The sequence below is a fragment of the Sinocyclocheilus anshuiensis genome, unplaced genomic scaffold (assembly GCF_001515605.1).
Source record: "Sinocyclocheilus anshuiensis isolate Anshui unplaced genomic scaffold, SAMN03320099.WGS_v1.1 scaffold532, whole genome shotgun sequence".
NCBI classification, from domain to species: Eukaryota; Metazoa; Chordata; class Actinopteri; order Cypriniformes; family Cyprinidae; genus Sinocyclocheilus; species Sinocyclocheilus anshuiensis.
Window position 1 is genome coordinate 2356632 of NW_015555819.1, and position 27493 is coordinate 2384124.

The 27493-nt window shown below is 35.7% G+C and overlaps 1 protein-coding gene across 1 annotated transcript in view; it reads right to left on the reverse strand.

Moving 5' to 3' along the window:
- The window catches only part of brsk2a (BR serine/threonine kinase 2a), a 215164-nt gene extending 187942 nt beyond the window's left edge, over nucleotides 1-27222 (reverse strand). Inside the window, 1 exon segment of the mRNA XM_016469576.1 lies at nucleotides 26851-27222. Within this exon segment, the coding sequence (XP_016325062.1) occupies nucleotides 26851-26944 (94 nt within the window). The 5' untranslated portion in view covers nucleotides 26945-27222.
- Between the last annotated feature and the right edge of the window lie 271 nt (nucleotides 27223-27493).

Here is a 27493-nt window from a genome sequence, read left to right on the forward strand (position 1 = left end):
TACCGTATACCGTGATAAAAGCATTAGCAATTAATCGCAACATGAAAATTTGATACCGGCATATCCCTAGCCAAAATACACACCAGGCTTGGAGGTCAATTGGCACATCACCCCAAAACATCATGGTGTGGCACTGGCAAAATTCATATAATTGAAGGAGGATGAATGGAAAATGAAGACATTCTTGATAAATATCTGCTGCCATCTACCAGGATGGATGATGAAGATGAAATGAGGACATTCCAGCGAGACAATGATCCCAAACACAGCCAAGGAAACTCTCAATTAGTTTCAGAGAAAGAAAGTAAAGCTGCTAGAATGGCCCAGCTAATCACCTGACTTGAATCCAATAGAAAATCTATGGAAAGAACTACAGATCAGTTCAAGTTCAAGTTCAAGTTCATTTTATTTGTAGAGCACATATACAACAGCCACCAGGCTGACCAAAGTGCTTTCCAGAAGAGCAACAATTTTACCACATACACAGACAACAAACCAGACAAAAATTTAAAACCGCACATTTAAAAATTACCATATCACAGTAGTCAATACACTAAGGAAAACAAATAAGTTTTTAGCAAGGACTTAAAAACAGACAAAGAAGGGGCCATTCTAATCTCTAAAGGAAGGGTATTCCAGAGTCGTGGCCCTGCCACCGCAAATGCACGCTCCCCTCTACGCTTAAGCCTAACGTGAGGGACCACCAACAAGGCCTGGTCACAGGATCGAAGGCTTCTAGACGGAGAATAGAAGTAAAGAAGTAAAGAGAATAGATAGACAGGAGCTTGACATGTGAATAATCCCGCCCACTCTAAAGCGGTACTGAACTGCAGTGGAAACGCAAACCGAGCCGAGCCGTGTCGTACCGTACTGAGCCGTGCCGAGTCGTACCACGCAGTGGAAAAGCACCATTAGTTCTACAGCTTCAGTTTCGGAAAACACATACAGCTGTTCCCTCACCACAGTGCAACAGTGAAAAGGGACCCCTTTCAGTGACACGTTCTGAACGTTGTTTAAGCGACATACACCGGTATTGTGGTATTTAAAAAATTCATATCATAACAAAAATAAACACCGGTATTGTTTCTCCATACAGGAGGCGTCTTGAAGCTGTCGTTACCAACAAAGGCTTTTGTACGAAGTATTAAATCAATTTCAGTAAGCGCAAACTTTGCAATTTTCATCAAACTTATTTGTTTTGTTTTCTTTATATGTATGGATTACTTGGGTTGTTACCGACATCTGGGTGAACTGATCATCTCTTTCGCTTAACTACTAGTGGATACTCGCCTGCGCGCAATCAAAGGCATAAAAGACTCATGGCAGTTTTATTTTTGTTCTGGAGCTGATGATCCCGCACACTGGAGCGCACTCACCACCAACTGGACAGGGGTGGGAATTACAGTTATAAATTACAATAGATCACCCTCAGTGTAATCTGTCAAAGTGGCGGACGGCTTTCAGATTTTCCCGTCAATGACGCTACCTCTGAGATTTAAATGAGATTTAAAATTAAATGCCTAAATCCCTGACAACATTTAAAAAAAAAAAAAAAAAGATTAAATGAATGAATTGTTTAAAAGTTCAAAAACTGTCCAATTTTATAAATAAAACACTACAAATAACTATTCATTCAAATCAAAAAAAACTGATTTGATTTGCCATTACTGCAGTCTGTAGAGGGTTAAAGCATATGCACACTATGATGGCTTTAAATCCTGTCAAATATGTCAGTCCACCTCACGGCTATATTAGGTAGGTCCCTTCTCTCCTGCAACATAATGAGGATGAGACACTCTGTGCCGCATATGGGGGTGAAAGAGGGTTTCCACAAAGGCAAACGTCTCATCTTATTCCTCATGTCCCACCTGTCACGACTGCATATGGAGGAGATGGGAGGAAGGCGGAGGAAACTGAAGGAAGAGTGCAGAACAAGAGCAAGGAAAGGCTTGACTTATCAGCAGGAGTTTAACACATGGTCCCCAAGACCCCTATTAGAGCCGCTGCAGACACACTGCTGCTGGGAAACCGATCATGAATGAAACTCTGGGATCTGATGGCCACTGTGAGTGTGTGCAAGAAACAACCGTTTCAATTAGCCATAGATTTGTTAGGCTCTTGTGAACATGGACAAAGTCACACCAATGCCTGTAGGTGTGTAAAAGAGTGTACAAACACAAACACATCTGCAAGGTTCACCTGTAAGATCAGCATAATCCATAAAGCAGTGTAAGCATTTGTGTAAATATGCTAGCCAAACTTTCGACATCGAGCATAAAATCTGGTCCACTTGATAGTATTTTCTGTTCAGGAGCCACCCACAAAGAATGTTGTTTGATGTTTCTTTTGATGTGAACAGTCCTTTCAATGTGTAACACTGTTTTAAAGATATGTTAAGTATTTAGAAGCCCAGACAACATTTCTGTCAGGACCATTATCGTCAAATATGATTGCCAATTAGCATACAGTTTGGATTGGCGGTATGGTTCAGTTCTGGGCAAGAACTCCCTGCGCATCCATGCAGCCTAGCATTGATGAGAGCAGGGAGAGCAGCAATAACCCCCCAGGGTAAAGAGAACAGAACCAACATAAATGTATTGTAGATATCGTTAAAGTTCAATAATGTTATGTACACATTTTAGAATTAATCTGCTTCAAAGGAGAATCAGAAGGCTGAATCCTGACTGACAGAGGAGGAGTTGGGGATGGAGGAGGGTAATTAGCTATTGAGCAATGCGAAAACTGCTGATAATACTGAGGGACCTTATATATGAATGCTTAGATAGGTGTCGTATTCCCATAGGTTGATGGGGATCAGCTGAGAGTCAGCTGATGCGAGCTTGACTAACATGACCTGCCAGAACTAACGCTACGCTAGATTTTTGGCAAAACAATATTACGTAGATTTTTGCACACTTCGCAACACTTTCAAAGTGAAATGTCCAGGGAGTGGCGCTAAAAGAGCATTCAGTTTTATCAGAAACAGATGAACATGAATCTGGAAATGCTTTCTTACGTTAGTTGTTGTGTGTATCACTGCAGTTCAGGAATGAAATGTCCGGTAAGTGATGCTAAAACGTTGATGCTCAATTGCTTATGAAAATAAGATAAACCCAACTCTAACTCTAACTCTAACCGATAGTGTTAACAAACACAAACATGAGATAAAATGCATATGTTGAGGCAAACATGCCAGTTCATCTTGCTTCTACAAGTCTTTGAGCTCTTTTATTGTGACTTGTGTTTTTGGGACTCATAACAAAGCGTTTCGTATCACGAGTGATGCTGTACCGGGTGCGCTACTCAGCAAGTTTACTATATCAGAAAAGCTGTACATATGGAGCTGGTTGCATCATGCAAACTGTATTAGTTTGCAAATTATACATGATGCAAAAAGTGTGTTAAGTGTTAAATAAGTTTTTATTAATCAATAATCTGCTTCTGTAATCATAATTTGTGTGAAAGGAATAAAAGTTGTTGGTGTTTTACTGCTATTAGTCTTCACTTCAGCTGGAAACTGTTGTGAATTCAAAAACTACATTTTTCAGTTTCTGATATCATGGTTGAGATGCTCTATTCAAAGTTAGTTTATTTATCCACTGGATTTTGTTTTCACAGGCAGCTTAAAGTTTGGTGTGCTGAAATAAGGTTACTATTTCACGGTTTCAAATCCAGGATATATTTCACCTCACACACTCCACTTACTCAAGCTACATCAATAACGGTGATGTTCCCACTCAAGACCAGTCAATGAAGAGTGAGTGATTAAATTAATATAAAAGCACTTACATCAACTGTAATTAATCACATTTAATCGTGATTGTAGAATGTCTACGAGTGCAGGTGCTCATCTAGATTGACCTCTGGCCTTTGATCATTGAACTGATTCAAAAGAACCAAGCAATTGTCTGTCTATCTACAACTTACTGTATACCTACAAATCTACAGTCTTTGTTGCAGCCTAGAATTAAACCGCTGATTTCGTTTGGCCAGAGGAGAACGGAACACTATTTCGACACGCTGTTTAATACTGTAATGCTGCTTTTACACAATCTGCATTGTAAAAAGCGCTATATAAATAATGGTGACTTGACTTGACTACCTATTTACTGGACGAATATCACAAAAACATGTCCAAGTGACACATCAGCACAAATACAATTAAAAATAAACAAATCAATCCATTTTTTCTCATTTTGATATTTTCATTACTAATTAGACAACATTTAATAAATAAATATTTGTTCCCTCATTTTGAGATTAATTATGGCCAATGTTCAATAAATAAATCATTTTTTTTATCATTTTGATATTTGCATTACTAATTATTGTCAACGTTTAATAAATAAATCCTTTTTTTACACATTTTGATATTTTAATGACTAATTACGGACAACTTTTAATAAATAAATCCATTTTATTCTCATTTTAATATTTGCATGACGAATTACTGCCGACTTTCAATAAATAGGCTAAATCCATGTTTTCTCATTTTGATATTTCTTTCATGGCTAAATCTGACCATTACAACTATTTCAACTATTACATTACCTTATCCATGTATTTTTATTTCATAATTCCTATTGTTGTCAGTGATGTATACAGCACGTGTATATTTAAATCAGCTTAAATAAAAAGCAGCACAACAAATGTTTATCATATATCAAAGTTCATAAAAGTTGTATTTCATGTTTCATATTGATATTCATATCTGGAGTCAATACGATCAAATACGACTATGACAAAATACAGCTTCTTGAAATTCCTGACAGGTTTTGAGAGTTTCACCCTGACTATAAATTAATTGGTCAAACTGAATCTTTAAACTGAGGGTCAAGAAATCCTTATATTTCTTCAAATAAAGCATAGAGTTTTGCTGACCAAATGCTGATTTGGCAGTTCAGCTTTATGTTGCACATGGTGTGCGGAGGGTTTGCGCTCACATGCAACTCAGCAAGGCAAGAAAAAGCAGAAAAGAGAGATTTTAGTGCGGGATGAGAGGGTTTTGTCTGGTTACATAACCTCCAGAGAGCACAGGCCAGCCATCTGCTGCTGCACGATCTACAGGCTCGTCCATTACTAACAGCAGCAAGGTTTAATCCTCTCATCCACTATCTTTGTTCCCTCTCATCTCTTTCTCTCTTATCAGGCCCATATGTCTCTCTTTGTCCTCACTTCTACCTCTCTGTCCGGTCCCTGCTCATCTTGCCTTCTGCGTTACTGTCCTCTGTCCACGTTTGATGTCTCTCTCCCTCTGTCTGTTTCAGTCTTTCTCTTGTACTGCATCTTCTTGCGGTTTTGTATCTGTCTGGTTTGCTGAGACATACAACACTGTAAAACTGTAGACTGCTGAACGCTTTTGTAGCTAACACTTGTAGAGGCTCACTTCTGCTGTATTTTTTTTCTAAGAAATTGACTTTTTCTAAGAAATCAAATTTCATGAAACCTGTCAAGAACATATTTCAGTAAAACATTCACCCCAAATTTTTAAGAAAGAAAAGAAATATAAGAAAGAATAAAGAAAATAAATGTATAATAATAATAATAATAATTATTATTCTCAAATAAATAACAAAATAATAATATTCATAAATTATTTTAAAATAAAATAAAAATAAAACAATAAATAATAATAATCATAATTATTAATAGTATTATTATTATACAAATAAACCATTTATTGTGTTTATTTATAATATTAACAACAAGTATTATTCTAAAATAAATATAATGAAATAATCAGGGGTTAAAAGCAAAAAAAAAATCCTGAGCCTGAACTTTTTTCCGGGGGTTGGGGGTTGCGGGGGCGGACACATACACAGGGTTATTTGGCAAACAAAAAAAGAAAATGATTTTCCTTGAAACTAACTAGTAACGTATCTGCCATTGCCATTAGCCCTTGACAGGCTCAGACTACAGATTACGGTGCGATATTTGAAACAGCAATACCAAGAAAGTTTACTCACTACAATATGGTGCACATGTAACATTTAGGATGCTTTTGATATAAAGTTTTGCTGGTTAGCTTTGTCCTTGACAGGGTACAAGATGACCTACAATCTAAAACATGAAATTTCTGAAATTGTTTTGTTCAAAAGAAATAATGGTAAATTAAATATTAGGAAATGAATATAAAATAGGAAATATACAAAGACAGTTTACTACAGAAAACTACAGTTCAGTTCAATTAACAACAACAAAAACATTAAAATGGTCCAAGAACTGATAACTTAAACAGGGTTCGTACAGATACTGCAAAATAAAATTCCAGGACTTTCAAGGACTTGCACTACTTTTTTGGTTTTCAAGGACTAAAATCAGATCTCACTTATTAATCAATATTGTTATTATCTTTCAAATTCTAATAAATAAACTAATAAAACAAAATGGTACAAATAAAGTGCAGCACATGCAAAGAATGCAACACTTGGAAAATTATGAGCTTTATCACACTCATAGACACTAGGGGGGTGTGACGATACACTTAGCTCACAAGGTGAGACAAATTGCAGATACTTGGTTCACTAGAACGAGACAATGTTTCAATACTTTAAGAAATTTTCAAATTACAAAATATTTGTCTTTTAATCACAAAAAGTAAAACAATGCAGTTGTATTTTGAAAAATGTAATATGCCTATATTATAATAAATACCTGCAGAGGGCGCCAACAGCCTGGTGAGGTTTCATGTATTTCAACGACGGTTAAATCCATTTAATTTTAATATCTGGCCACATGCAAAGTCAGAAACTTTTATTTTGAAATCGCGATGTACAATAAATGGCATATTTACCTATATTATAACAAATACCTGCAGAGGGCGCCAACGGCCTGGTGATGTTTCATGTGATTCAACGACATTTAAATCCATTTAATTTTAATATTTGGCCACATGCAAAGTCAAAAACTTTAATTTTGAAATCACAATGTACAATAAATCGCATATTTAGAAATATTTTGATGTATTCTCCTGTTTTGGCATAGGTTTAAATGATTTACGTTACAAAATCAAGTGACTTTTCCCAGATGAACGTTAAGCAACCCAAACTCACCGCATATGCAGAGGAAGAGTTTAGCCCCTTTTACACATACAGACTGTTAAATTACTGGTAAATTACCGTGAAGAGATCATGTGTGAACAGGACCTTTTCAAAAATACAGGCAAATTCGTTCTGGCAATCATATCGTTCTTATGGAGATGAGGTGATTACTCTGAGCTGTTTACGCTGCTTTTTTAAATAGCTTTTCTATGTAAATATGACGCTAGATGGAAATCTTTGACCATTGCGCCTCACAGCTTTTTCAATGTGCCGCGCTTGAGACCCACCCAGGCTTCTTTTCCATTCATCAGCTAATGCACGTCTCGTGTTTATAAGAGCAAAACTTCTGATTGGCTAGTAATGTTAGTTTGGTTGAGAGTGAAAGCTGTGTTCCTCTCATACACTGGTAGGCGAACTCATGAACTCGAACGTGATATCAACAAGTGTTTTTAAATGTAAGACGACTATCTTTTTTTTTCCCGCAGCCAAACGCTGCACGCCGGAGATCCGGCACAGTGCCGGAGAACTTTAAGCCCTGTCTTCTTAATCAACCTGAGAGTATCAAAATAAACTTTGACCATTGCGCCTCGTAGCTTTTTCAATGTGTCGCGCTCGAGACCCAGGCTTGTTTTCCATTCAACAACAACAACAACAACAACAACAACTATCGTTTATAAAATAAATTAATATAACTAAAATAATTATGATGATAACAACAACAACAACAACAAATTATAATAAAAATCAATTAAATTATTAAATTATTAAATTAAGTTATTAAATTATTTTTAAAAATTTAAATCTATATGCAATTAATATTTATATAAGTATTAATACATCATGGTATCTCGAGGATGGAGGAAGCCAGTCAATGGAGTTTTCACTTTCGTTCGCTCTCATTTCCTCTCTCTCTTCCAGAGAAAGCGGATAATTCAGAGACTCGCACATCAAAGGCGGTGTAGAAATGCAGTTTAACCCTTAGCTGTGAGTCTGCAGCGGCACAAACTCGTTCTGAAGACTCGTTCTCGAGCTGCAGAAGCAGAAAGAGACTCTACTCTACTGACTGTCAAACCATATAAACCCTCACATATATGAGGTAATCACAAATAACAGCATCTACTATTAAGAAAAGGGGAAAAAAAATAAAAATAGCCTATAAGAACTTAATTGAACTCGTTTTCAAGTTGGTTCCTTTAACTTTGGTAAAATATTAGTAATGCACAGCCTACCAGTTTTATTGTTGTTTAATGCGTGGCACTATTTTTTCTTTCTATTTCAGTCAACATTAATCAGAAATAAAGCGTGTGCAGTTTTCACCAGTGTCCAGGGGTGATTTCTGTGGGTCTCCGTGGCGAACAGGTCACGCCAGTGGTAATACAGTGTGTAAAACAGACGGTGTTTCCCTCTGAGGCTTGAATGAGCAACACAAACCTCAGGAAACATGCACCTTTGCACAGCAGTCGCCATAGAAACAGGTAGAACATACAGAACCTCCAGCATCTGTACAGCAGAACCTCTTCTGTATTTACAGCAACAGATACGATCTTCACAAACCAGCCTCACTGCTACCAACGGAGAGAAGGCTGAATAATACATTTGTTTATTTATTTATTTATTGATTGAATGATTATATAAATACAAAACAAATAACAACAATAAAAATAACATTTATTATTAGCATTGTTGTTGTTGTTGTTTCATAAATACAAAATAAATATAAATAAATGAAATTACAACAACAATTATTATTATTACTTATTACTATTATTATTGTTGTTGTTATAAATATAAAACAAATAACAACAATAAATAATAATATTAAAATATATTTAAAATAACTATTTTTATTTATTTTATTATTAGTAGTAGTAGTAGTAGTAATGATGATGATGATAATAATAATAATAATAATAATAAATTCATAAATACAATAAATAAAAATCCATACTGTAATTCATACAGTAAATACCAGTTTTTCACCACCAAGTCACTCCACATGACATTTACAACCTGAACTAACTTTACCTTGTCATAAAATCGAACCAAATTCCTGCTACTACTTGTAAAACACACGAAATGACTGTGATGTAATTGTATTTCCAAAACCTGCACAGTGTGAATAAACAGCATCTGTTTTCACCTCAGAACTTCATTCGCTCTTTGACCACTGGCTCAGATCAGCGGGAAAGCGTGAGCTGTGCTGAGTAATGACTGGAGAAGCATCCGTCTCTTTCTTTATTAGGAGGCAAAGGAACTGAGCTTTGAAGCCACTTGGCTTCCCTCTAGATAACTACGAGCAAACGGGATTGATGCGCTTAGCTTTGACAGAGCATGTGAGGATACGAGCCCTCGGGCTGGAGAGGAACGAGGGCTTTAGTCTCCATTTCAAAGAGAATTTTTGCATTGCTGCCTCTCGATATTTCTGCGGTGACATAAGCGCAAAACTCGACAAAGATGGAGAGACGGAAAACAGGAGTTGAAGCTCGTTAGCGTCACGCTTAGAAGAAGCTCATTTGCTGCGCTCAGTCTTAACGTTAAAGATTCCAAAATTAATATGAAGACACAACTACATGTAAGCTATTCGGAGGTTGTTTCTCCAAAAAGTGTAAACACTGCGACGCTGATGCTACCAAAACAAACTCTGCTTATTAGCAAAACATGACATAGCAACACTGGCTCAACCAATGGCGTGAGTTCGGGGGCGGGACTTTCCTTCTGACCAGCCAATGTGAGGATTGTTGGGAAACCTGTTTGGTGACGCTAGTGCTACAGAAATGACACTGCTAAATCCAGTATGGCGTCTCTTAGCGTCTCTTCAATGTTATCCTCAGAGTTCCCGCTTATTTAGGTGGCTTACTTTATTAACTGAACTACAAAAATTAAAATTAAAATTAAAATATTGGTCTAAATTAGTGCTATTTTAGTATCTTTAATGTACTATTATAGTATTTGTTAATATTTTAAATTGGATTTTATTTTTATATTTTCTGTTTTCACTTTAAGGGCCCTATTTTAACAATCTAAGCACATGGTCTAAAGCGCATGGTGCAGGTGCACTCAGGGCGTGTCCGAATCCACTTTTGCTAGTTTAACGACAGGAAAAACGGTCAGCGCGCCAGGCCCATGGTCTAAAAGGGTTGTCCCTATGCGTCCCTGTGTGTGTAATAAGCAGAGCGTGCAACGCGTTGTGGACCCGCCTATACTAACGCGCTCTTTAAATTAAAAAAAACTACTGCGCCTTTGACTTTAGAACAGGTTTTAGTTGGTCAATGGCGCAGTCTATTTCAGTTGTCTCAAAATAGCAATGCGCCTGAACACACCTCGTTTTCAGACTAGCACGCCCATGGGCTCACAAATGGGCGCAAATGCATTTGCTATTTAAACAACGTGGCGAAGGACGTGACAATGATAACTGCGTCAGGCTGAAACTAGTAAAAAACACTTGCGTCGCGCCTGGCGTATGATAGGGCCCTAAATGTTAGTTGAAGTTTTAGTAATTTTATAATTTTTTTTTACATATCACAGTATTTATTAATTGTATTTATTAGTTTTACTTTATTTAATTTTAGTTATTTTAGAATTTCAAACGTAAACTTAACGAAAATGAGAAATGTTGCTTTGACAATTTATAAAAGTTATTTAAAAGTTTTTTTTTTTCCATTTCATTTTATTTCAGTTCTTGTTTATTTTACTTCAAGTACAAGACAGAAGCTCATCGCCCCGCACACATTTAAACACAGGCTTTCTTGTTTTCTGTCATGTTGTTGTCATTATAGAGCACAATTTAGTAATCGCAGACTAGCTGACCGAATCTCACAAAGCTTGTCAAGAACATGTGTGGGTCAAATTTTACCCCAAAATCAAAAGAAAGGAATAAAAAACATTCAATTTTGCCTAAAGAAAAGTAAGCCATAATGTATTGTGGCATTATGACAGTTAAGTACACCCCCCCCCCCTTCCTCATTACCGTAATGGGGAAAAATATATATTTTCATTATTTTATTATGAAAAAATATTCTAATCTTATAATATAATATAATATAATATAGAATGTGGTATTTGTTGCACTTTTTTTCACCCAGACGCATCACTTCTTTTGTCTTTTTGTAATTTTGTGGTTATACTTTTTGTGACATTGTGACATAACTTTCATGAAAATGCTGTGCATTTTCTCAGATTCCTCATTGCCGTAATGTGAAAAAAAAAAAAAAAATTAAAATGCATTTTTAAAAAATTTAATCAAACATACTACACATTACGGTAATGATACTTAATTTTCCTTGCGCAAAATAATAATGGGCGCAAATGCATTTGCTATTTAAACAACGTGGCGAAGGACGTGACAATGATAACTGCGTCAGGCTGAAACTAGTAAAAAACACTTGCGTCGCGCCTGGCGTATGATAGGGCCCTAAATGTTAGTTGAAGTTTTAGTAATTTTATAATTTTTTTTTACATATCACAGTATTTATTAATTGTATTTATTAGTTTTACTTTATTTAATTTTAGTTATTTTAGAATTTCAAACGTAAACTTAACGAAAATGAGAAATGTTGCTTTGACAATTTATAAAAGTTATTTAAAAGTTTTTTTTTTTCCATTTCATTTTATTTCAGTTCTTGTTTATTTTACTTCAAGTAACGAAAATGTTTATGGTTTTGGTTTTAGTTTTAGTTTACGATAGTAACAGTAATTGTGTGAGAAAACATAATGGCAACATAACTGTACATTAACACAGCGTTAGTGCTAACTATAACACACAGCTTCAAGCGTTTACTTACTTGTCACTTTTCAGTGAAAGTAAAATTCTGTGCGAAGCCACAAAATAACAGCCAATCAAGTGTGATGTTTAATTTATAGTTTTGTAGGGCAAGAATCTGGACCAATGAGATTAGAGTGTGGGCGGAGCCAACCCGAAGTGTGGGCAGACACCAAAAACGGTTTACTTCAAAACAATTTTCACTTAGAAATTGACACAAAATTTCTCAAATAAACAGCAAGTAACACATTAAATGTGAAATTTTGAAGTAGAAAGACCGAAATGCTATTTTATTGTAAAACATACTTCAATAATATTTGTTTCATTTACAACTTCGAAAAACCATTCTTTACGATGTACCAAGTGCAAGTCTAAGGAAACTGTGAGGAAACTAAACAGATGGGTATTTCTGAAAGTTAGCGTAATCGTTCTTAAGTTATTTATGGCCATCACAAATGCGTCAATATGCTCATTATGTCCTTCTTCTCTCCGTTTAGTAGCAGCTCTTGGCTTTTACGGCAGGTTTGAGTGTTTCTGAGCGGAGCGAGGAGCAGTAACGGCGCTGAGGGCCCTCAGGGGGGTATTACGAGACTGAAGGTGATTATCGGCCTCACAGCAGCTCCTGAGGACGCGGCCAGTCGATTAAAACTCTCAGCCCTTCGCAATAAATCTCAGCTGTCCGCAGAGTCAATATTAATGAATGTGTGGAAACAGGTGGACACTTTCCATTTCACCAATTCTTTGCTGCTTTCCGTCATGAAATGTAGTCGTCGAGGCTTTGCAGGGGTCTGAGTTAAAACTTAAACGGTTTTAACAAATCAATATTACTAAAATAGTCTGTTTTATGTTTCATTATGCTATTATTTTAATAAATATTTATGTGTAAAACCTGCGAAAAAACGAGTACACACAAGCACTGATGCAACACAACAACAAAAACCTTACCAGACTGTCTCAACAGAAATAGTCCAACATTCCCAAGATACTATTACATTTATGGGCCAAGTTTTTCAGTACGAGAGGGAAAGTAAAGTTCAGTGCTGTTCAACTCTCACAGTCCATTAAGACCATCATGAAGGTGACATTTGTACTGTGATTTATGGATGAATATTCACCGCCGGCGGTTTGTACAGCAAAGGTCTCGACCGTTAAACCAGCAGAGAATGACAGGAAAAATCAAGTGCTGTGAGTCAGAACGGTAACTTATATAGGCTTACACCTGCGTCACACAAAGCGTTTGACCGAAATGACGCGTCAAGGGTCGAGGGGTCGAGGGCTCTTAATAGCACTCGGCTACTTTCAAGCACTTGATGCGTTCAGCTCTGTAGTTTGGATGTCAGTGAAAGAAGGTAAAATCTTGACATCTGAAATCTTGAGAAATGCTTAACAAAAGGCACAAAACCAAGAACATACATATAAAAAGAAAAAGAAAAAAAACATACATAAACATTTGTGAGTGTGTGTAGAAATCAATTTATTCTCACTACTGTTATTTTTAATATATATGTGTGTGTGTGTGTGTCATTAACACTGTTAATGTAGTTAATAATGTAGTGTTTTCTCATTTAATGAGGCCGACCCGTCTAATAGCCAGTAAAGCCTCATCGTGCACATTACAAGACAGAAGCTCATCGCCCCGCACACATTTAAACACAGGCTTTCTTGTTTTCTGTCATGTTGTTGTCATTATAGAGCACAATTTAGTAATCGCAGACTAGCTGACCGAATCTCACAAAGCTTGTCAAGAACATGTGTGGGTCAAATTTTACCCCAAAATCAAAAGAAAGGAATAAAAAACATTCAATTTTGCCTAAAGAAAAGTAAGCCATAATGTATTGTGGCATTATGACAGTTAAGTACACCCCCCCCCCCTTCCTCATTACCGTAATGGGGAAAAATATATATTTTCATTATTTTATTATGAAAAAATATTCTAATCTTATAATATAATATAATATAATATAGAATGTGGTATTTGTTGCACTTTTTTTCACCCAGACGCATCACTTCTTTTGTCTTTTTGTAATTTTGTGGTTATACTTTTTGTGACATTGTGACATAACTTTCATGAAAATGCTGTGCATTTTCTCAGATTCCTCATTGCCGTAATGTGAAAAAAAAAAAAAATAATTAAAATGCATTTTTAAAAAATTTAATCAAACATACTACACATTACGGTAATGATACTTAATTTTCCTTGCGCAAAATAATAATAATAATAATAATACATTTATTTATTTGTGTTTTCATGTAATTTTGTGGTTAAATTATTTGTGATTAGGGTTGCAAAGTGACGGAAAATTTCCATTAAAAAAAGTTTCCAAAAAAACCCTGGAAATTTTCCAAAATTTCTGGAATGTTTCCAAAATTTTGTGGAAATTTTCTGCCTCAGTTCAACCCTATTTGTGATATTGTGACAGTGTTTTCATGACAATAAAAAAAAAATAAATAAAAAAAAGTTACACTCTCAGGCATATTACAGCTATGAGACTCAAATTTCTGTGCGCAAAGAATAATTTATTTTTGTCTTCTTGTAATTTTGGTAATTCCTCATTACCATAATGCAATAAAACCCATTCTCATTACTGTAATCTCAAAAAAGTAGTAAAAACTGTATTAAATTAAACAAAAAAAATAAAAAATAAAACAAAATAAAAAACACCTGGGCATACTACAGTTATCTTTGTGCAAAGAATAATATTTCTTGTATTTTTGTGGTGAAATGTGTTCCTAACATGCTTTTGGAGGTGCACAAATAAGATTTACAACCCATTTTTTACTTCTGTAATGTGATGTATTTTACAGTAAAACAATGTTTAATGAGGAAAAAAAGTTGGGCAGGACTTAATTTTACCCATTAAGAATGGATTGGATTGTGTAAAGTTTGGGGGGAGGGGCTAAAAATGAGTTCTAGATGATGTCACTGAAAAGAAAAGTTGTTTCAGATGCAGCGCAACTTATTAAATTTTTACAAAACATTACAAAAAAACGAACAATTTGTCTTGAGAATAACCTACACCCATCATATGCAATAACACCAATTCAATTTTATTTGAAAAAATAACATTTAAAACCACCCAAAAACCTGCAAGCACACAAGACCTAGTCCTGAAGTGTGAGGCGCTGATGTAGCAGAGGGAGCTCGAGGGGAAAGCGCGAGAGACAGGTTGTAGTAATTGAATGTTATTATTTGGGAGAGGTCCGCGCACGCTACTGAGAGAATCCCATTAGTGGCCAGCCAGATTTAATCGCCATGTATGAAATTATTAAAAACCTCAGTGAATCGCTCTATTCCACCCTGTTACGGGTGATTCTGGACCACGGGGAAGCGCTGCTCAAAAAACACACGCTAGAGAAAAATAAGACACACGAGTGTACCGTTGCCATAGCAACGCATGTCACACATTAGCGAGAGATCTGTGTTAGTCATCAGTGTGTGTGTGTATGTTGTTCAAGCAACTGCTCCAGATAAACCTATGCAAAATGTACTTGTGTTGTCTGAAGATAAATAGGAATCTGTATTAAATTCAACCAATCAGCTTTAGATGTATCCATTTTCTTCCCTCTGCTCAATTTTCCGATACTCATCACCATCATATCCGATGTACAACAAAACTGTAACACAATGCAATGTATTTTAGAGTACGACTATTTAATGAGAAAAAAAAGGAGGGAAGGACTTGATTTTATCCATCAAAAATTGATTGTGAAAAGTACCTTTATAGGACAGTTTTGGGGGAGGGGCTAAAAATGAGGTATTGATGATGTCACTGAAAAGAAAAGTTGTTTCAGATGCAGCGCAACTTATTAAATTTTTACAAAACATTACAAAAAAACGAACAATTTGTCTTGAGAATAACCTACACCCATCATATGCAATAACACCAATTCAATTTTATTTGAAAAAATAACATTTAAAACCACCCAAAAACCTGCAAGCACACAAGACCTAGTCCTGAAGTGTGAGGCGCTGATGTAGCAGAGGGAGCTCGAGGGGAAAGCGCGAGAGACAGGTTGTAGTAATTGAATGTTATTATTTGGGAGAGGTCCGCGCACGCTACTGAGAGAATCCCATTAGTGGCCAGCCAGATTTAATCGCCATGTATGAAATTATTAAAAACCTCAGTGAATCGCTCTATTCCACCCTGTTACGGGTGATTCTGGACCACGGGGAAGCGCTGCTCAAAAAACACACGCTAGAGAAAAATAAGACACACGAGTGTACCGTTGCCATAGCAACGCATGTCACACATTAGCGAGAGATCTGTGTTAGTCATCAGTGTGTGTGTGTATGTTGTTCAAGCAACTGCTCCAGATAAACCTATGCAAAATGTACTTGTGTTGTCTGAAGATAAATAGGAATCTGTATTAAATTCAACCAATCAGCTTTAGATGTATCCATTTTCTTCCCTCTGCTCAATTTTCCGATACTCATCACCATCATATCCGATGTACAACAAAACTGTAACACAATGCAATGTATTTTAGAGTACGACTATTTAATGAGAAAAAAAAGGAGGGAAGGACTTGATTTTATCCATCAAAAATTGATTGTGAAAAGTACCTTTATAGGACAGTTTTGGGGGAGGGGCTAAAAATGAGGTATTGATGATGTCACTGAAAAGAAAAGTTGTTTCAGATGCAGCACAACTTATTACATTTTGAAAAAATGAGAATAAGAGAATAAACTTCACCCATCATGTACAGTAAGACTAATATTCAGCAATGCAATGCATTCGAATTGACCTTTTATTTCCTGTATGACACATAAAACATAAGTAACAGCGGGTATGATATCTTTATTTTTTTTATTAGTTATTTGTTCAGAGTGCCAAAAGTTCTAATCTCACGGTTTAAAAAATGTACAACTTTTAAAAATGTCAATGTAAAAATTTTAAAATGTAAAAAAAGGATTAGGCAGTATACTTTATATACTGTAGGAGACACTGGGGCAAGTTGTCACAGAGGAAAGCTGTCATAATATTTCAGTGACTTCTCTGAAAAAAAATGCAGGACATTTTTAAACTATCTTCACTCAGAAATGGCTATGCATTTCGCAAATAATTAAAGAAATGGCAAGTAACGCATTAAATTAAACATGACATTTTGATTTAGAAAGACTGAAATAGTATTTTCTTGCACTCCAACATTTGCTTTATTTACACATTTGAAAACCCCTTTTTTGCAGTGTAACTTTTTGACTATTTAGAGTCAAAATTACAATATTTATTTCTTCTAGCAGTGGTTATGCATGTTAAAAGGCAGGTTTGAAGTCAGATTTTCACCAAAAGGTTCAACTATGTTTGCAGGACAAGAACATTTTCCATAAACATCAAGTCCGTGCAAGTTGTCACACATTTTAAAATGTTATGAATGTTCTAATTACAATATGTGTTGGCCTAAATCATGTTTCATGCGTTTCTGAGTAGTATATTTTACATGTTTGGTGTTTTATTTGTTATTTTGTGTGTTTCATAATTGTAATTTACTTAGAAGTCCATAATAGTATGTTCTGTGGCATGTTCCATTGTGACAACTTATTGGGGCATGTTGTCACCAAGTTTTCAATTAACTGAATCTCATTTTTTGGTCAATATTGGTTTAAAATCTTCAACAAAAAAAAAGATACTTAAGAGTATATGTCTATACAAAAACTGAGAGGTATTCACTGGAGTATAAAAAATAAGTGTGAGAAATTGCCCTGGCCTCACTGTTGTGCAGTATTTGGTAAGTAGTAAGCTAGTGCTCCATTCCCAACACAGCCGCTGACTGTTCACAAAAGAGCACAAAATAAAGTCTAAGAACTCTCCAGGCCACTCTATACCCACTGTAACACCTGACTATTTGATCACAAAATAAGCAGCTGTTAGAAATCCTAAATCCTGCTTAAATAAACCCAGAGCCACAGATCAAGCAAATCAATGGATGAGGAAGATACAAAGCAATTGCTTCCTGTTCTTGAACAATTGTTCTCAAATTCGAGAACAATTGCACTTCAGCAATAAAATTAAAATATTCATTCTTCCCTGGAGCCACAGATTCATAATTTTGCTCAACAAAACAGCAGTTTTGTTAATTTTTAAATGAAAATGTAAAAAAAAAAAAATGGATGAATTAGTTACTTAAAATATAATGTTGATTGTATTTGTAAATTATGGTTATTTTATTAAGGTCCATGCATTTTTAAATTGAATACATGTAATAATTAAATGAAATCTAAGGTAATTTATAATTAATTCAATTGCAGCTCCTGTTCAAAAGTCTGGGGTCTGTAAGATATTTTTAAAATTTTTTGAAAGAAGACTCTTAAGCTTATCAAGGCTGTACATATTTCATAAAAAATACAGTAAAATTAGTAAAATTGTGAAATATTATTACAATTTAAAATAAGTGTTTTCTATCTGAATATATTGTAAAGTGTAATTTATTTCTGTGATCAAAGCTGAAGTTTCAGCATCATTACTCCAGTCTTCAGTGTCACATGATCCTTCAGAAATCATTCTAATATGCTGATTTGCTGTTCAAGAAACATTTCTGATTATTATCAATGTTGAAAAAAAGATTAACGTTGACATTTTTGAGGAAACCTTTATTTTTCAGGATCCTTTGATGAATAGAAAGTTCAAAACGACAGCATTTATTTTAAAAAGAAATCTTCTATAACATTATAAATGTCTTTACTGTCACTTTAGATCAATTTAATGCATCCTTGTTGGCAAAGTATTCATTTCTTAAAGAAATTGCACTGATCACAAACTTTTGAACAGCAGTGGATGCTTATTTTATTTCATCATATCACAGGAACGGAGAGAGTTTGCTACGAAAGTATGTTTGAGCATTTCAGAATCAATCAAAATAACACGATTCCATGTTAAACGGCACACAGCGAGCCTGATTATGTTGTTTATCAATGTATGGCGCATGTAAACAGAGAGACAGCACAGATGCGTATCAGCGTAACAGTCGACGGGAGACCAAGAAAACAGAAAATCTCTGATAGCGTTTGGAATTGAAGGAAAATTGAGCGTAGCGGCGCCATCACTCGGTGACAATTTCAGGGCTTTTCCACTTGTCAAAAACCTGACGACGAAACAGCAGCCTCCGATACGCCGGGTTACACTGCAAACAGAGCTCAATAAAACCTGCCCAACAAGCCCTACTGCACTAAACGAAAGGCACATTTAAAGGGACGGCGCACCTAAAATAAAAAAATCAGCCATCTGCTCATTCGAAGCCTGTGTGAGTTTATTTCTTCACCCAAACACACAGCAGACTTGGAAAGCAGTGCACAAGTCATATGGACACTTTTATGGTGTTTTTCGGAGCCCGGAAGCTCCAGTCCCCATCCACTTCCATTGTACACACAGCTTCAGATTTTCATTTTTAGGAGAACTGTCGTTTTGTTTGGCATAAACGTTTAAAATCCTGACAAACGGTTCTCAGTCAACACTTCATAGTTATCATAACTATCAGAAAAACACGGCTATCACAGCTATGACAAAAACATCAATATACCGTCGACAGTTTACACTCATTCTGAGTGATGGGAAATCTGTTTTCAAGAGATCTCAGCTGAATTTTCACCTCTACACAATCATGCCACGGGCAAATAAACACTCATTCACTCGCTGCAGGTCAGAAACAGGCTTGTGATTAGCCTGTAATTTATTTTTCCGCATTTGCTACATTAGGCACAAGGGCACTTTTGCTGGAGAGCTTGTGATCAGCTCCTTATAATCGATGACGCTGTTGTTCACTTGTGATGTAGAAATGGTCTATATTTGGAATTGCATTCCACCATAAACCTCATATACAGTATATTATCAATGTATGGAATATTCTGGAAGGTCTGTGACATTTGCTAAATTGCAGAGTACGTAACCAGAACAAACTGCTTGGAATAATACTGTATCCCATAATGCAATGCTCTCACCTTGACCTTTACTTTCCATTATATCTGGAAGTAACATCAGTCATCAGTTTTTAATTAGTAACTACCACAATTTAATTACCAAAATTATCTTCTTTTTTATCTGTTATTTGAGTGGACTGCCAAAAGTTTACACAAAATTGAATTTAAATGCAAAACAACCCGTTTCCGCCATAATAATTGGATGCATCTACTTAAGATGGCTGCACGATAAATTGAAATGGATTCGAGATCGCGATTCGACAGAAGCTGTGATTGTCATGCGTATCTTTCAGTGAAGCACGGTTCTGTGATCAGCAGTAAATCTCCATCCAAAGGCCAGAGGGCGCTAAGACACTAAACAAAGCGAAACCATTGTTTTCATGCACTGGTCAATTTTGCTTCCAAAATATGTCATCTTTCAGATCGCTGGAAAGAAAACCTACAAAATACTTATTTAAGTGTCTATTTTATCGCACTTTTATCTATTTGCATCTGTTGATTTAAATTTCAATATGCATTTCAGCAGCACCTACTATACAACAAACTTTACAGTTTGATTCCCGTCTAGGCTATACTCTGAACGGTTTTACAGAGGGGTTTCATCATATATCATTCAGACTGATTTGCATAACATTTTATAGTGAGTTTCTTTCTGGCTGTTGACAGTATTGTCTGATTTATAAAAAAGACCCTCTATAACTCTAATATGTCAACGAAATGAAACAAGAATTTTGAACCTTGTCTGGTACAATGTTAAGACTTCTGTTCTGGTAATGTATGCAAATGAGTGCATATTTAATTAGATAATGACTCATTTGCATATGCATACTGTAACATTTCAGAAAACTTACATTATTACAAAGCCACTGTTTATTGTATTGTGATTAATCACCTGGGAAAGTATGGTGATATCTATTAGATACCATTTCATCCCATTCACCTGTAGTGTCTTGTTATAAGAAAAAAAAATAGTAATAAAAATAGTAGGCTCTATGTATTTAATTTTGAACAAAGCCGTGTTGTCAGCCCTAAATACACCGACAGTGTTATTATTTGTTCAGCGCCAGCTAACGCACACATTGTTTTAATAATATATGCGTACACACCCGCACGTGTTCACAACACACTTGCACACAACGCTTAAGACGGGTAAACAATCGCTGGTTCACTCGAGCCTAGCAACTATAAAGATGAGACCAGACTACAAAAAACTACAAAATAAAACAAGCACTGCTGATTATCACACATAAACTGGAATATGCAACAATACGAGGTCAAATAATGAGAAAATACAATGAAAAAAAACAAGTCAAAAGAGAAAGAAAAAGTCAAAACAAAAGAAAAGTCACAAACAAGAAAAAAAAAAAGAACAACAACGTCAACAACCAATCGCTTTGGGTTGTGATGCTTTAAGGAGATTCAGAACATCAATTACTATAGAAAAAGGTTATAACCTTCATAAAAGCCCCAAATGTCTGATAGTTAAGCATCTTGCAGCCGTTGGCTGGTTGAGTTGTAATGCTCACATACTGAATAATTGAGTCAGGAGTCAAGAGAGAAAAAAAACTCAAACAATTAAGCATGCTATATTGCCCCAAAAACACACAAAGAAGCACGCTGAAAGCACAAATGCTCTGTTGAATCGGAAGAGTTCAGAGCAGCTCAGAGTTCAATGATAAGGAGAACAAACACCCTGATTGCCTTATTGTGCCTCGCTAATGTGGAAACCATTAAAAATCCAGCAATGACAACAAAACCGAGCATGTCGTCATCCCATTTGTGACCAAAACACAGCAACAACAACAAAAAAAGATGTTTCCAATTTCGTCCTAAAATACCAACATCAAAGCCAAAAACTGCTGCATCACCCTAAATATTAGGGCTGGGTTTTGACACAAATTTCACGATTCGATTTCATTCTCATTCACAAGCTTGCGATTCGGTTCGATTACCAATTCGATTCTATGCGATTCAATATCGATTATTTTGGATATATATCAGGTAACGTTACAGTACATGCCAAATTTTCTCAAGGAAAAAAAAATCTATCAACTAATGCTGTAAAATATACATGAGAGCCAGTTGGTACTAAATTACTATAATATTGAAGGTTAAAATGAATGACGTTTTTACAATAATAAAGTTACAGTTACATAATATTTCTACTTCAATTAGTTTTTTTGAAATATAAACATTTAAATGGTGGCTGTCATAAAAACTTGATGGATTTATTCAAACATAAATTCAACATTAAAGAACAGTAAAAATTAAAATGAATATGTTATATGGTGCATATATTAAGCAAAATGCCCCTCTCTACAGTTTATTTTTCTATCTGACTAATGAGTTTATGGTCACCGAATATGTTTTTTTCTGAGGTAAATGTGACGTTACGTGCCCCATTGTTTACAAGCCGTTATATTGACGTCTTTGCGCGGCTGAAACACTGATTGAGCGATTATATGAGACTCGATACGGATTGTAAAGTTGTACTCTTTCTTTTAACTTACCTTCGGATGTTTAGTCATGTTTATTTTGTGCTGAAACTGGTATTAATGTGGAGGAGATGATCAATTCACGTGTGCCTCGCGCTGCCACGTCTGTTGATTGAGGCGCTACAGCGATCTGTCACTCCACGTTAAACAGCGCCAAAACGGCTTTTATTGTTTGAATACTGCAATACAAATCTCTGAGACTTTGTTTCATTTTACAAGTACCAAAACACAATGTTTATTGCGATTTATTGGATGGGAAGTGCCCTTCAACGTTCAGTCCATTAACTGAAATCAGCAAACAAACAAACACACACACACACACATAAAAAACACATGTATAAAATATATAAAATTATACAACAGTTCGTTCTGGTTCTCAAATCTGATTGGTTGAGAACCGTGAGATATTGTACTGATATCGCTACAGGAAAAATATTGCAAATGATATAAAATATATTTAAACAAATTATAATTATTAGATATTAAATGCAAAAATAAAATTGTACAAATCTTACAAATAAATTATAGATAGGCCTATTTATTATACAAGATATTTACAAAGTCCTGAATGATTGAATATGTTCACAGATGGAGTTCTCAGATGATCAGCAAACTATTTTAAACATATTATTTGTTCAAAAATATTCATATTACTTTTTTTTTTATATTATTAGTAAGATTAGCAATTAATTTAATAAGACATTAACAATATCCTAAATGACTGAAAATATCTACAGATGGAGACCTCTCTCGGATTATTAATATTAGTTCAAAAATACAAACAAATTAAATAGTAAAATATTCCAAAAATATTGTAAATTAAATATTTCATTAAATGTACTATTAATATTAGATATTACATCAAAAAAAAACACACACACACAGACACAATCTGAGCATGTCCAGGTTTGCCGTCCATTCATTCATACACAGTCAACAGCAGCATCTTCCATAAACCTCCTGCAAGCGTCCTGTGTTAGATCAGCGAAGGGAAGAGGAAATATAAAACTTGTAGCAAATCACACGATTCCACCCCCAGTCTTTACACAACAGCAGCAGATATGAAATTATGCAATTAAAGCTGCAGTTAAACTAAGCCGCCGCAGCAATCTTAAACCAGCATTTTTCACTCACAATGAGGAACTCCTTAGCAACAAGAAACCAGAGGCTCTTCTCGCTTCAAAAATTCAGCTTTACTTCACCTCCTCCCTCCCTCGGTGAAAGACGAGGAATTACAAACACACGTGTGTCTGTGTCGGGTCCTAATCACATAATGAACATGGCATAGATCAGCCCAGGCCTTACACTAGAAATAACACACAGAGCTGGCATCAGGAAGCCAACAATCACTGGCCGTTCGTCTTCAGACTCCTGGAGGATTCCTGGATAGTGAGTGAAGCAGGACTAAGAGGAAAAAGGGCATATTGGGAACAGTCAGATGCCTGTGGTGCTGATCTGATTAGGCAGACAGGCAGACTAACACAAAGGAAAGCGGTAGTTGACATATACTGTGTGATCTATGAGGAACAAGCTGATTCCTGTGTGCGGATTATGCATTTCTACTGGAATTCAGCAAAACGGAGATCGGTTTACAGTGGCTCAAACATGCTTGGACACTTTCGAAGTTCTGAATGTCATTGTACTAGAACATTTTTCCCATTATTAAAAGAAATGGTTCACCCTCTGGCCATCCAAGATGTAGATGAGTTTGTTTCTTCATCAGATTTGGAGGAATGTAGCATTACATCACTTGCTCACCAATGGGTCCTCTGCAGTGAATGGGTGCCGTCAGAATGAGAGTCCAAACAGCTGATAAAAACATCACAATAATCCACAAGTAATCCACACCACTTCAGTCCATCAGTTAATGCCTTGTGAAGCCAAAAGCTGCGTGTTTTTAAGAAACAAATCAATCATTAAGACGTTTTAACTTCAAACTGTTGCTTCTGGCTAAAATACAAGTGCTCTATCCATAATATAACAATCCAAAAAGTCATCTCGTCTGAATCAGGAGAGAAATCTGCACAGATCAAGCACTGTTTACAAGCCAAAACAGCTCTAAACAAATATGTGGCTGGATTTTGATGTGAGAGACAACAGGAGATGGACTTTCTCACTGAAGGAAGCGTTATTATGGATTATAGACTTTATAGACTAGAGTATTTTAGCTGGAAGCAATGGTTTGAAGTTAAAACGTTAGATTTTCTTTTTCTTAAAAAAACAAGCATCTTTTCACTTCCATTAATTGATGGACTGGAGTTACTTGTGGATTATTGTAATGTTTTTATCAGCTGTTTGGACTCTCATTCTGACGGCACCCATTCACTGCAGAGCATCCATTGCTGAGCGAGTAATGCAATGCTACATTTCTCCAAATCTGATGAGGACACAAACTCATCTACAGATTGGATGGCCTGAGGATGAAAAAAAAAAATTGGCAAATTTTAATTTTGGTTGAACAATTGCTCTAATGCAGAAACTACAATTAACTTAAAAAAAAAAGAGCAATACATTTGTTACAGTATTTATTTATCTTTGTAAACCAGCTGTCCATTCTTAGTTCACGTTAGCCTAAATAATATTAACAAATACTACTTCTGATTTTTTTTCTTCTTTTTCTTCGTTTAACTAACTAATGTTAAAACATAGAACCTTATTGTAAAAAGTTACGAAAATATCACTTTTCTCAGAACTAACTTCGCTTTACTGAGCCATATCTGTAATGTCTTTCAATCACCTTGGTCATTTTTAGTGGATGTATGAAGTTTTCCTCAAGTTCAACCACAAAGAGTCAAAAGTTTTTCGTCTTCATTTTTTAGTTTATCTATTATTTCATTGTTTTAAAATGTTTTGTTTAACGGAGTGTTTGTGCAAACTCTAATATGAGAGCACAAAACCAGCCTTAAGTCGCTGGGGTATATTTGTAGCAATAGCCAACAATACATTGTATGGGTCAAAATGATCGATTTTTCTTTTATGCCAAAAATCATTAGAATATTAAGTAAAGATCATGTTCCATGAAGATATTTTGTAAATTTCCTACCGTAAATATATCAAAACTTAATTTTTGATTAGTAATATGCATTGCTAAGAACTTCATTTGGACAACTTTAAAGGCGATTTTCTCAATATTTAGATTTTTTTGCACCCTCAGGTTCCAGATTTTCAAATAGTTATATCTCGGCCAAATATTGTCCTATCAAACCATACATCAATGGAAAGCTATTTATTCAGCTTTCAGATTATGTATAAATCTCAATTTTTAAAAAAATGACCCTTATGACTGGTTTTGTGGTCCAGGGTCACAAATAAATGTTTGTATTGTCTCTAATGCAGTGCAATTCATACATTTTAATGTGGCTAAAATGACTAAATGCTTGTTACTAAACTAAAAAGATCAATGAATTGAACTAATAAATGCAATGAAAGGCTCTGCCTTCACTATGATCTTACTGCATAATCAGAAAGCATACAATCTCACGTTCCCATGAATAGCAGAACGTCAAACGCCACTGATCAAACCACCACGGTCCATTTTTTAAGCAATCAGACCACATATAAAATCCAACCAATCATCCTTTTGTCAGGAACAGACAGTCAACTCAAAAATCAGCACAATCATCTTCCTGAAAGCATGCACTAGCATCTTCTGGTGGAGAGGTTGTAAGAAATCACTGCTATTGTAATATTCGGAGATGGCAGATGGGCCGAAACAGCAATAAAGTGTTGCATCACTTGCTCCTCGCAGAGATTTGGTGGTTCCTACTGCCACCCCGACACATGCTCACTTCACATTTACAAAACACCTACTGTTTGTATGCAATATTGCACAAAAACATTTTTTCAATATATAATTTTTTTTTTTTTTTTTTTTTTTTTTGTAAAAATCAATATTTAATCAGTGGTCAATAGGGATGTAACGATTAACCGCGAGCCGGTTTAAAATAGATTAAAATATGTGACGATTCAAATCGGTTGAGATGCTAAACAAATCGCAAATTATTTAGGTGTAGGAGTTTATATGAATGCATGTCTGAGGGTATAAATACACAAATAAATAGAAATATTACATATTTACTATTAAATTAAAAATAAAATATTTGATTTAATATATTTTTTTATTATTTAATACTAGCTACATTTGCAAATAGTTCAAAATCTCAAATACGTCATATAACTATATCTGGATTCTATTTTTAAAAATCGTCAAAACCAAAAAGTGTGGCAGTAATTTGTGACCTGATCAGATACTGGCATCATACACCTGTAAACCACAAGCTAATGGCAAGCTGAAGGTGTGACCCTGTCTGCAGCTAATTCCTAGAAAAGTTCGAGCTCTCACAGGTAGCCTACTTCTTCTCATTTCTGAATAAATGCATCAACGCATGATTCAAAACTCGAGCGGACAAGTTCATAAGCGCGCATTCAGATCCAGCGCTGCAAGCAACACACCCGAGCTGAAGAAGAAGAAGAAGAAGGTTGCAGAGGCAATTTGTTACTGAACCGAAACAAATCAATGCCACATGCATCCAACAGCATAACGTAACACAACGCACAATATCAGCCTCCGGACTCGGGCTGCTCTCTCTGATGGAGATTAGTAACGCAATGCATGATGCAGCTGAAATGCCTGAAAGCACAAACCTGTCTGTCCTTTCCCGAGGGTCTTTTCTAAGCGGTACGGTCCCACGTAATTGGCATGAGGGGTAGTGTTGTTTTCTTTCCCAGACAATGACATTTTCCCCGTCTAAACACACTTCAGGCGGCGTTGCAGTTCTTGGGATACAGCAACCCTCTTATAGCTGCGCTGCACCGGAGGACGCGCTTTACTCCAACTGAACGATGTCTGCTTTTGTTTCTCCTGCCCGTTTGGGACCGAGAGTCTGTGGTTGAGGTGGGAACAGGGCTCTTTTGACCTTTCCTTCTCACGGGGTGAACCGGGCGGCTTAAGATCCGACTGGCATTGCGGAGACCTACACAGCTTGTGTCCGCCAGTGGCCGGTCTGCGAATCCGCCGACGCTACCACGGCGAAGGCGTGCTAATTAATATTCATGAGCCGAGCCGAGCCATTGGGTAGTCAGCCAGCGACGTCAGCGTGATTAATTAATATTAAAAAGCCCGTTTTTTTTAAGACTAAGAAACTAAAAGAGGAAAAAAAATGTTTTATGATTAATCGTTAATTCTGTATGTTAAATAAATAAATGTGAATAATGCTATATAAATGATAATTGCAGTTGAGCTAATGTGTTTTACACAAAATATGTGACCCTGGAGCACAAAAGCAGT